The 12,354-nt window shown below is 37.9% G+C and overlaps 1 protein-coding gene across 6 annotated transcripts in view; it reads right to left on the bottom strand.

The window, feature by feature from the left end:
* Window positions 1-12,354, bottom strand: part of PACRG (parkin coregulated) — a 582,662-nt gene that overhangs the window by 256,523 nt on the left and 313,785 nt on the right. For 5 of the 6 annotated variants that reach the window (XM_073894193.1, XM_073894194.1, XM_073894196.1 and 2 more), the window contains exon 4: window positions 7,954-8,103. The exons of the other annotated variant lie outside the window; for it this stretch is intronic. In XM_073894193.1, the coding sequence (XP_073750294.1) occupies window positions 7,954-8,103 (150 nt within the window). The remainder of the gene's footprint in view (window positions 1-7,953; window positions 8,104-12,354) is intronic. 6 annotated transcript variants of the gene reach the window in all.

Raw genomic sequence — 12,354 nt, 5'->3', positions numbered from 1 at the left:
GGTCATCCTGGGGGTAGGCTGGTTCCTTCACCCAATCCTTACAAGGACTGGTGTGCTTTTCCAAAGAGAAGAGACACAGAGACAGACACACAGGGAAAAGTGTCATGTGAGGATAGAGGCAGGGATTGGAGTGGTGCATCTCCAAGCCAAGGATTGCCAGGCGCACCAGGAGCGAGGAGGCAGGCATGGTGTGGGCTCTTCCCTAGAGATTTGGTGAACGTGGCCTACTGACACCAGAACTATGAGACAATTACTTTCTGTTGTTGAAGGCTCCCTGTGTGTGGAAATGTCTTACAGTAGCCCTAAGAAACTAATACACAGCCTTCAGAACTGGATTCTGATTTCCTTGGTCATCACCCTGCCAGCTCATGTGTTTCTAGATACAGATAGACAACTTGGAGAATAATTTTTCCCTCTTGGCAGATGCAACCAGGGAGTTGTACAGAGAAGAGATTACAGAGGCAATTTCTAATACGTGCCTTCCCCCAATATGGACTTTTTTTTCTTACAAGTGAATTGGGTTTGAAAAACTTGAATGAAGCAGTCTGAGTGAAGAGGAAATGGATTCAGTAAGCATTTGTAGACTTCCAAATGGTAAGGCCATCTTACAGGCTGACCACGTGAGGGGGGCCTCAACAAGTCTTAACTTTCCTCAGGATGCTCTGTCCCCTGGGGCTGTTCTCAGATTACTGCAGAGTCATCAGTGTTTACAGATCTGTGGGTCCTCCCTCCCCACCCCCCGAGATTTTGGAAGCTGAGCTTATAAAGAACGCTTGGAAGAAGAGACCTTGATCTTGGAGAAATTAAGATTGAGAGGGAAGGAAAGTTTTATATAATTATTCAAAGGCCTGCTATTTGGGAAAGGGATCCGACACTGTTCTGTGTGGTTTAGATTAGACAGGTAAACCAGAATGTTAGCCGTAGGTTTCAATTTAGTGTAGGGCATGCCTTTCTTTCTGGAAGGAGAATGGGTTACCTCATGAAATAGTGAAGCTACTTATTTAGGACAGGACTGAATAAACAAGTAGTGGTCAGGCAGACTGGGTTAGGGTAGGAATCCCACAAAACACCTGAGAAGCACCGAATTCTTCTAGGTGTGCCATAGTCTGCACAGGAGAAAGAACACCCAACATGAACATTTTGACCTGTGGAACTTACAATGGGCTATGAGAGTTGAGTAAATTGGAGACAGGTGCAGACCTGCTATGTATCCACCAGCTTTGTTATGAACCTAGGATTCTCCTTAGGGCAACTAATAAAATCTGAGCGGAGGAAGAACTCAGAAGAGATGAGAGAGACACATGTTCATTCTGAATCTACCATTCAGGGATGGAGGTGGTAGTTCTAATACGTTCCTTAATAAACTTAGGGCATTCACGTGCCTTCACATCCAATAAACCTAATGATTTCAAAGAAACTTTGAAGTAAATTTCTAAAATGTAAGTCATCCTCAAAATTGGACAGAATCCCATGGGGAATAGACCTTAATTCCAAAATTAAATCTAAGGCTCTGTGAAATAACCTTTATACAAGTCAATTACGAGACAAAAACACTGAAGACTTTTTTGGTACACAGCAGCTCCCAAAAGTTCATCAACATTTTAAAGGACCATTGAGAACAGGTCCTTTCAGAAACATCTGGGAGAATTTGAATCAGGTTGACTGAGAACACCTAGGTTTTCATTAGAAGTGTTTTAAATGACTACCAGTGGAAAACAATTGTTTCTAGCTTTTTCAAACTACTTAAGCTTCAGGGTCAAAGACTTGGTACAAATACTCTGAAATTTTACAAATTTAATGCATTCTCATATCTATATGTTTTCATGTGTCTGGACTTGAATTGCAGTTTTTAAATCCCTGTTTCATAGGCTTTTATTAGTCTCTAGTGGCATACATCCTAGAACTATCCTAGGAAAAGTTACACACAAGGGGCCATGTTTGATTTCCACATCCACATAAACAAATGTTACTTCATTACTCTATTTTCACATGTTCCATGACATAAACTTATGGTACTATTAGAATCGCTGATGCCTGGAGTCTCTGAGCTATTTTAGGACTCCTGGTGCAGTTGGAAACAAAGGAACCAAAATTAGGATTGCCTCCGGAAAACAGGGTGATTGGAGAGCTCTAATCTCCCGGCAGAGTCCCATATTTTACCTATAAATGTTTTAATGCCATTTATTGTTTTATGCTTCTCAAATGCAATACACTGCACCATTAATTTTGTAGTTTCATCTCTGGAAGCTATAAATTGAATATTCCTATTGTCTTAATTTTCTGTAACCTTTAATAACATTTGTGAAAGGATACAAGAAAGAAGAAATTGCTATTGTAGAAATTCTGCCTTCTCTTTCACCCCAAAGCAGTGACTGGAAAGACCACATGGTTTAGATATCCAAAATTCATTGTTTAGAATTAAGGAAAATAATCTCAAACCTAGATACACTTCGGATCTTCCAAAGAGGATAGTGATCCGGGTGTCCCTTGTTGGTCACACTCGGGCTTCTCTTTTTAAAATATGATTTTCTCCAAAACATCAGTCACATGTTCCAGCTTAAAGATTATGCCAGGAAGAGATGGACTTGAAAACCAGTTATCTTTGAATAAATCCCAGAGTCCTTAACTTATTTGGTCACTTTATCTGTAGTATCATTTGCAAATATCTTCTCCCATTCTGTGGGTTGCCTCTTTGTTTTGTTGACTGTTTCCTTTGCTGTGCAGAAGCTTTTTATCTTGATGAAGTCGCAAAAGTTCATTTTTGCTTTTGTTTCACTAGCCTTTGGAGGTGTATCTTGAAAGAAGTTGCTGGGGACGATGTCAAAGAGGTTACTGCCTATGTTCTCCTCTAGGATTTTGATGGATTCCTGTCTCACACTGAGGTCTTTCATCCATTTTGAGTTTATCTTTGTGTATGCTGTTAGAGAATGGTCGAGTTTCATTCTTCTGCATGTGGCTGTCCAATTTTCCCAGCACCATTTATTGAAGAGACTGTCTTTTTTCCATTGCATATTTTTTCCTGCTTTGTCGAAGATTATTTGACCATAGAGTTGAGGGTCCATATCTTGGGCTCTCTATTCTGTTCCATTGGTCTATATGTCTGTTTTTGTGCCAGTACCATGCTGTCTTGGTGATCACTGCTTTGTAACATAGCTTGAAATCGGGCAACGTGATGCCCCCAGCTTTGTTTTTCTTTTTCAACATTTCCTTGGCAATTTGGGGTCTTTAGGGCTAGTATCCAAAAATCTATGAAGAACTTCTTAAACTCAACACCCAAAAAACAAATAAGTCAAAAAATGGGCAGAAGACATGAACAGATACTTCTCCAAAGAAGACATACAAATGGCTAACAGACACATGAAAAAATTTTCATCATCATTAGCCATCAGGGAAATTCAAATCAAAACCACATTTAGATAGCACCTTACACCAGTTAGAATGGCAAAAATGGACAAGGCAAGAAACAACAAATGTTGGAGAGGTTGTGGAGAAAGGGGAACCCTCTTACACTGTTGATGGGAATGCAAGTTGGTACAGCCACTTTGGAAAACAGTGTGGAGGTGCCTCAAAAAATTAAAAATAGAGCTACCCTATGACCCAGCAATTGCACTACTGGGTATTTAGCCCAAAGGCACAGATGTAGTGAAAAGAAGGGCCATATGCACCCCAATGTTCATAGCAGCAATGTCCGCAATAGCCAAACTGTGGAAAGAGCCAAGATGCCCTTCAACAGATGAATGGATAAAGAAGATGTGGTCCATACATACAATGGAATATTACCCAGCCATCAGAAAGGATGAATACCCAACTTTTACATCCACATGGATGGGACCGGAGGAGATTATGCTAAATGAAATAAGTCAAGCAGAGAAAGTCAATTATCATATGTTTCACTTATTTGTGGAACATGAGGAACAGCATGGAGGACATTAGGAGAAGGAAGGGAAAAATGAAGGGGGGTGGGAATCGGAGGGGGAGACGAACCATGAGAGACTATGGACTCTGAGAAACAAACTGAGGGTTCTAGAGGGGTGGGGGATGGGTTAGCCCAGGGATGGGTATTAAGGAGGGCACGTACTGCATGGAGCACTGGGTGTTATACGTAAACAATGAATTGTGGATCACCACATCAAAAACTAATGATGTACTGTATGGTGACTAACATAACATAATAAAATTAAATTAAAAAAAAAAACTTATTTGGTCACCCACCTGGCATATGGCAATCAGAGGCAAGATGAATCCTTTGAGGCAAAGGGCACCCCCACTTGAAAACCAGGAATCTGTACCCCATTCATAGGCTCACAGAAGGGCTAAAGGGATGAGTTACCCAACAGGGGGCCCAATACATTCAATCATCTATTCATGTTGTGATATAATAATTTATATAGTATTGCAATATCTGTATATAATATCATAATATTATATGTATATAATATTATACATGTATATCATGTCCTATGATAAAGATGGCTGTCTCATTTAATGCCCAGTCAAGGCCAGGCTGTACACGAAGAACTTATGGACACATTATCTTGAATTGTCACATCAACCGTACAAAAAGGATGCTCTTCTATGTTGTATAGATGATGTAGAAGAATTTAAAAGCAATGTAAGCTCAGAGAAGCTACATGATTTGCATATGACTCTAGATGTTCCACCACTCCACATTACAACTTTCATCTTAGACTTCTGTTGTTTATATAACTTTTAAAATTTAGCCTAATTAAACCCTGTAAAAAATATTACACATAAGGAGAAACACAAAGCCACTCTTACTCTCCAGGCAGGAATAATCTCGTGGGGCTTGCTCTAAGTTTGACCACCTATAGCGGCGTAGATCGGGGGATAGGTCAGAGCTGCCGACGCTACCCACTCCTGCCTGCCCCCTCTTTGGTTCCCTTCGGTCCTCCGGGAAGACTCCAAGTCCAAGGCCCTTCGGAGTCTGTGCCTGCTTCACCGTTTGTCCAGCTCTTATCTCCTCAGCCCCACTGCTCATTTCCAACAGAGTCCATTTGACATTAAAATAGGACAGAAATTGCAGAAAAGGAGCAGGCAGTGGAATGAAGCTAAAGCTTGCACGTGGAGGGAACACGGACAGAGGACAAAGTCATTACGTTTGAAGGGTTATTCTCTCATTTTTTCTTTCTGGCACTTATCTCTGGTCTCATTCTAAACAAATATTTTGTGGTGGGGCTTGAAAGAAATAGGTTTCAATCTCAATTTAACAGGACATTGATTTGTGTGAAAGTTAAGCAGGGAAAAGGGGAAACCTAGAAACGTGTGGAATTGTTTTAAAGACATTGAAATTAAGGATGAATTTTTTCGAATGTTACATGCTACACATTTCTAATATAATGTTCTTTATAAATATAACTGGTACTCAAGACATCTGCTTAAAGTATATATGGTCTGTGACTATGACGATCTATAATTACAAAACAGGATTTATTAAACTGCTATTAAAGTTAAATTATTTCTGTAGTAAAAACACTACCATAATTGGAAATCTTATGCGATATGTTTCTTCTGGTAGAATTTGATCTATGGAAACATAGCCACTTTGGAGGATAGTTTTAAGTTTTATAGCTGGAATGCTCCAATTTTGTAATATGACCCTCTGGAAATCCAGCTTACTGCATTCTGGCATTGTACTGACAGGTTTCTAAGATAAGTATAACATGAAGCTGAAGCTAATATTTTTTCCCCCTCAAATGTCAGAAAGGTATTAAGCAGAAAAATAGTTGAATGTAGAATTCCTCGTGCATGCATTTCGAAATGTTCCAAAATAATTAACCTTGTTTTGGGACCAATTAAGCCTAGGGTATAAATTATAAATTCGCACATTGATAAAATCTAAACAGGGATATATTCCTAAAGCCGGTTTCTTCTTTTGTTAAGCATGTGAACATCTGTGAGTTAAAGAATTAATCCAAAAGTATGAGAAAGATGTAAAAACCAACTGCTTTTGTTTAATAATCTAGTGATTTCTCTCTCTGTGGTGGCTGAACTTACTCTTTTTACAGGTTTCCTTGGGGATGAGGGAGATTCTAATTGTCTTTTGAACATCGCTGGTTTTCTTCTTGTATACGGTACAAAATGATGCTTAGATTCAAGTTGCAGATTCTACTGTGGGACACCGAAAGCATTAGCCCAGGGCGGTGGGAGCCACCGGCTCGTACTCAAGTGAGGGAGGGGAGACGTGTGCTAGAGCTCATGGTCCATGACGGTCAAGCACAGAAGCACATGTTTATGTATGAGAGGAGTTCCAGAGAGACAGCTTTTACGATGAAAACACGGACATAGCAATACCACATTTACCATAGGTTTCCGTGAGGATTATTGAGGAGAGACCCTTACTAATCACACACTTGAAAAACGTTAGCTACAACTGAGACTTTCTGGGGGTGGCTTCTCTTTGATTTTTCCAGGTTTTAAGTAACTCCCTCTCTGTCATCTCCCTATCTCTGTTCTCTTTCTCTCTGCCATCTCTACGTCTCTCTGCAGTTAACTGGAGGCTAGATACGATGGGCGAACTTAGGGCTTCTTTAATGAACCGTAATTGAACGATGTGCACGCATAGAGTCGTTCTATAATCCCATGGATATTTGATGCTGCTATACAGTAAAAATAGGAAGTCTGAATAAAAAAATACTCGAATAAGTATTTTCCATAAAGTAGAAATGCTGTTACTAAAGTTGTAAGTTTATTAAATCATAGGAGATTCACTTAGTAACACCCAGTTTTTTAGTTTCCTGAAACTTGTCTCAAAGTCCCCATTAAGTCTTCTGCCATTCAGGTATTTTGGAATGGATATTAACTCACTCCATTATGAGCATTCTTAAGCTCCCATAACTCCAGGTGAAATCCTTTTTACTAAATATATTTACTATTCAGTATACAAGTAGGCCCTACTCTTGAACGACAGCTGAAGACTTTCTGAGGATTCCGTGATTTCCTGAATAGTCTGCCTGATTAACCAGACTTTTAATAGCAATTTATGAATAATAAAAAATAGTGATTCTAAACAAAGGAGTTGTATGTGGCAGGAACACTGTTTTTTTGTTTGATTTTTTTTTCTTGTATGTACATGAGCAGATCATGTCACAAAATTTTCATGCAGTGTTCCACTAGATTGCTAACTTATTTACATGACTGTCAGGAATTAATTTCAAATGTTGATTTAACGCTGTGCATATGAGAAGTATGGAAATTTAAAGTCAGAAACATAAAAGAAAATTAGAAGCCCATCTTTTCAAGAGGAATAAAAGGAAAATCACACTCCCAAGGAACAAATATACATCCACTGCCTGCCAGAAATCACCACAACTTGCTAGTACCTTTGTTAGGGTAAAGCATGTTCAACTGAGCTCACCAGTGCTTCCAAAGCTTATCGAATAATTAAAACACATAAATGCATCAGCACCCATACACTTATAATCAGCACTCACCATCAACTAAATAGCTACAAATTATCGATTTTTCTTTTTTTAGAAATGAGAGAACATATATTAAAACTCCCCAAGCCATATTTTAATAATATTGCTTTAAAAATTCATCTTAAATCAATTAATAAGAACTGCAATTTTAACAGAAACTCTCTAAAGGTAGAATTACTACCAAGAGAAAGGACAAACTCAAAACTTACTAATGTATTCAAAAGACTATTAAAAAAAACTTTACAATTTAATTATTGGAAGATTATAGAACTGCTTCAGTGCTTCTGTACTGAGTAAGTAAGCTGTACGTGTGAGGAGTAATAAATGAAATTGTTAATTTTACTGTTTCTCTAGGGAGTAGCAGGGGAAGAGTGGGAGTTATGCTTTTTAGATCTCCCAATGGATCTTGGTTTATAAGCAATAATAAATCCTAAGTATGTTACTAATTAACTCCACTTCAAACCACTCCCTTTTTTTAGGGCTTAAAAGACACTTGACTCCTGGGATCACTCACCATTCATATTCTTAAAGATGTTCAGGATGGGGAGGATTTGCCGGTAATAGGGCACCAAAGCTTCACCCACCATCTCAGCGGACACAACCAGATGCTGGAGGACTTTAAGAGTGACGCAGATGACCTGTCGGTTTCGAAGGTTCAAGGCATCTTCAAGGTAGGACAAGGAACAAACCGAAAATAAGAAGCATTAATTCCTACAATGGTAAGGTGAAGTCGACTTGTAGAACGCTAAACTGAACTGTATTAGGTTAGCTGGATGAACCTTTATTACTAGTTTTGAATGATGCCAGGTAGCCTTTAATGTTATAAATGAGATCTTGTTTGTTAATTATTTGTTCTTCCAGTTTGTGCCCATCCCTTACCAACCCTAAGAAAGCCGCTCATCGTCCTTCACAGAAGATGCTGGTGATGGACAAGATCCGTTAGCGTCGCTGGGGTAAAAGGGCCCCATGAAGGCCGACAGATAAGTTTCTATGCAACAGTCCTTTCCAGTTAACAACCTACGTGATCCTTAAAACCATTACCACGAAACAAACATTTATTTGGGAAGGGAGAACTGGGTGTGGTGTGTGTGAGAAGAAACTACAGGCTATAACAAACAACGACAAGGTTCTTGGTAGAAGTGAACATGAAGCGACTGTAGTTAGACTCTCAAGAAAGCAGGAAAGAAAAGCAACAGTTTTAAAGCTCAGAACTTTAGAAGGAATCAACAGTAAATAAGAGACCCAAAGAATGCAAAATGGTTTTAAAGAACAATTCTAAATGCACAGTAACAAGCTACACTAGAGAGATTGGATGGAAACAGTAAGTAAACTGGTTGTCCCCCCACTTGCTGGGTCTGGAAGGTACCATTCGTTCCAGCGGGGAAAGCAGAGGACTGGGGACCAGAATGCTGGTAATTGGCTGTAGGAACTTGCCAACTCCCCGACATGGTCTCAGTTTCCTCAATCATGGGAATGTATTATTTATTTTCTAAAATGACTAAAAGTTCCAAGACTTAAATAGAAGGGTTATATAAAGCATGTATCATAGAACGTCAGAGGTGGTGACAAACTGATGGCCCCAGACTATTCCAAAAGAAAGTCAATGCCTCTTATTTGTAAGATGTTCCATCTTCTAAAGAAAAGATTGGCTATGATTAACCTATGTGTCATTTATGGAAGAACAAAAGGAGCCAGGCTACCAAAAGGGATGACGCCATGGTCAATATATGTGATGCAGTCCTGACGTTATTTTTGAACTCTAGCTCACATTTCTAATAGCCAGGATCTTCTAGCACCTCAAATTCAGTGTGTTCCAAAGATAAGTTTCATCCATAAACTTTATATTTTTCCTATATTCCCCATATTAGCAATGACACAACCAGATCCCCAGCCTTCCAGGGTCAAAATGTTGAGTATCTCATATATCTATTGAATATTCTACTGAAAGTGAAAACCAGATGGTTGTATGGGTACAGAATCGTGAGTGTATCAGTTGTTCATCATTGCATGGCTGACTGGCAATTGCAGCTCATTGCCACCTCCCAGCATCATGAGAGAATATTCTACCGCATATCACTAGCCCAGAAAGAAATTCACAAATCAAAGTTCAGTTTCTACTGAATCCATTTGGCTTTCACACCATCTTAAAGTTGAAAAATCCTAAATCAAACAATTTTAAGTTGAGAACCGTCTGTAAACACAAATGTGGTGAATGGAGATGGCTCAGCTTTAACTCCGGGAACCAATCTAAACATAACTATGGAATTTCGATTGTAGGATGGCTCGTTACCACAGCATTTAGACACACTGCAGGCCATACCCTATTCTGAAAACAACTAGAAATAGAAGGCTATAATTTACCCTAAAAGTTGTAGTAATAAGATTTTCAAAAGCAAAGTGCCAGAGGTAAGATAGAAAGGGCGAAGGGCAGGTATAGTATCTCACAGACAGTAGTGGGGGCTCTTTTTCTGGTTTTGTCCAATCCAAAATGTTTTGTTTTTTTCAGGTAGCCAAGTACTGAACCCTGCCTCCTGACCCAGCTCAGTTTAACAAATGAGAACTTGGGAACCAGCAGAAATGTTGCTATGAGGATTATGGGCAGTAAACACTCTTTCAAAAAGTCTACCAATGAAGTTAAACATGTTTAGGAACCAGAACTGCATAAAGCTGTGTGATAGTTTACGCAGTAGTACCCATGAATAGTGAACAAATACTACAAGTTTGAAATATTCATAAGAAAGGGTATTTAAACAGCAAATCTAAAGGGGCATCCAGCCCAGTGGAGAGAGTAAAGAAGGCTCCTAGACACAGGGACAGACTCGAGGGATGAGTAGCGGTTATTTAGGTGAAGAGTATTCCAGGAGAGGGAACAGCATGCTAGAGGCTGTCTCCTCTTAGATAAAAAGAGTCCTCCTTCTACAAGGTTGACTCCAGCTCATAGGGATAAAGTTCTACTTAACAATGTGGGAACAAAACTCCAGATAGCATAGAAACAGTTTTCTAAATAGTTTTATCATTGTGTAGAGCCCATCTGACAATTGCAGGAAAGATTTTCATAGCCATAATGGCTGTAGAATATTGGCTTTCTCAGTTTTCTTCTTTTAGAATATGCATACCAATGCTTGCAATAAGCCTAGAATATGCTCATTTACTATCAATGTTAGAGTTCGCCATATAGAATATATTGATTAAGGAGTAAAGTTTTTGTATCTATGAGTAATAATAACATCAAACTTTTGTTGATTAGGTTTATGCCTGTCTGTATAGATAATTGATCACATGGAAATAAACAATCTCTCTCACCATGGATGGTAATAACAGCTATCAGGAAATAATTATTTCATTTTACTGCAACCTTGATTGAATTAACATGTTTGTGATAAGTGTTATTGGATTGACAATGACTGACAAGTATAAGATGTGTAAACCATTACTCTTAATGGCATCTAAAATGGAACTCTGAGTCTCCTAAATGACCAGGGAATAGATCTAAAACCTCTGTACTCACTGTGAAATAAAGCCAGGGTATGCACTATAAAAGCCGCTGAACTTCGTCCAAGAGGGATTTTTTTTTATATTGCCCCTTTCCACTTCAGTTCCTTTATTTTTCTTCCTCATTCTTGAGGAATTAAGATATACCATTAAGTTGGAAGTCTTTTTGTTCTTACCATCCCAATGGAATTAAATAAAAAAGGGCTTTTTTTTTTGGAAACAAAATTCTTTTCCTTTGAAAAGGTATGTTAACAGATATAAAGAATATGATTCTGTAGCTTGAAAGAGCAGAAATGTGTTTATTCTTGTCTTGATAGGCCTGAAAGCTATTGTCAAGACATAGTGAGGACTTTGAACTCAAGATTTAAGATTTTGAAACGGGTCTGACATGAGATATCTACTGACATTATAGATCAGCCAGTGGAACCTTTCTATTCAGAAAAATTGGATTTCTATTGTACTGCTTACTTCCTTCAAGTATAATCAACAAGATAAAGCTTCCAGATATATAGAAATTGCTGAAGAATAAGGAAAAAAATAATTTAAAGTCAAAGTGATAAAACTTATTCATCTTAGATGGTTATAAGTTACATGTATGATTTTTCGCAAACATAAAATCCATTATTGCTATAATTTTTGCAAAGTGTGAACACTTTCTACTATTAGATATGATTCACTACTGGGGAATCAGGAAAAATGGAAATATTTCTACTTCACCAAACAAAATGCAAAAGCAAACAATAAAGTCTAAAAAATATTTTTGACATATGCTATAAATGTTAATATCCTTGATATACAAATAGCTATCACAAACCAATAAGATTGAGTTTGCTAATTTAAAAATGGGCAAGGACATTATATGTTAATAATAAAAAAGAGTATAAAGTTAAAAACAATGGGCAAGGAATATGAATAGATAATATACAAATTAATAAAATAATTAATATTCCAGAATGTTCAGCTTCATTAGTAATCAAAATAATACTACTTTATAATTTTGAATATCATTTAACAAAAAGTTTTTGAAAATTTAATACTCAGTGTGGACACAGTTTTGGGAAAAGAGGCACTCTCATAGATACCGTTTTACGAACCATCACAATCTTTCTATAGCAATATAGTAGTCCCCCCCAACCCCTTATCCATGGGGGATATGTTCCATAACCCCCAGTAAATGCTTGTAATATCAGATAGTACCAAAGCCCACATAGGCCATGTTTTTTTTCTATACATATTATCATAAAGTTTAATTTATAAATTAGGTACAATAAGAAATTAGCAATTATAACTAATAGAGCAATTATGACAATATACTGTAATAAAAGTTATATGAATGTGGCCTCTCTCCCTCTCTATCTTATTTACTGTACTCACCCTTCTTGTGGTGATGAGAGAGGACAAAATGCCTATGTGATGAGATAAA

This window comes from Callorhinus ursinus, unplaced genomic scaffold (assembly GCF_003265705.2).
Source record: "Callorhinus ursinus isolate GAN/ISIS: 27379988/994484 unplaced genomic scaffold, GSC_fseal_2.0 scaffold6, whole genome shotgun sequence".
In the NCBI taxonomy this organism is placed as follows: domain Eukaryota; kingdom Metazoa; phylum Chordata; class Mammalia; order Carnivora; family Otariidae; genus Callorhinus; species Callorhinus ursinus.
This window is presented reverse-complemented; position numbering and strand designations above follow the sequence as displayed.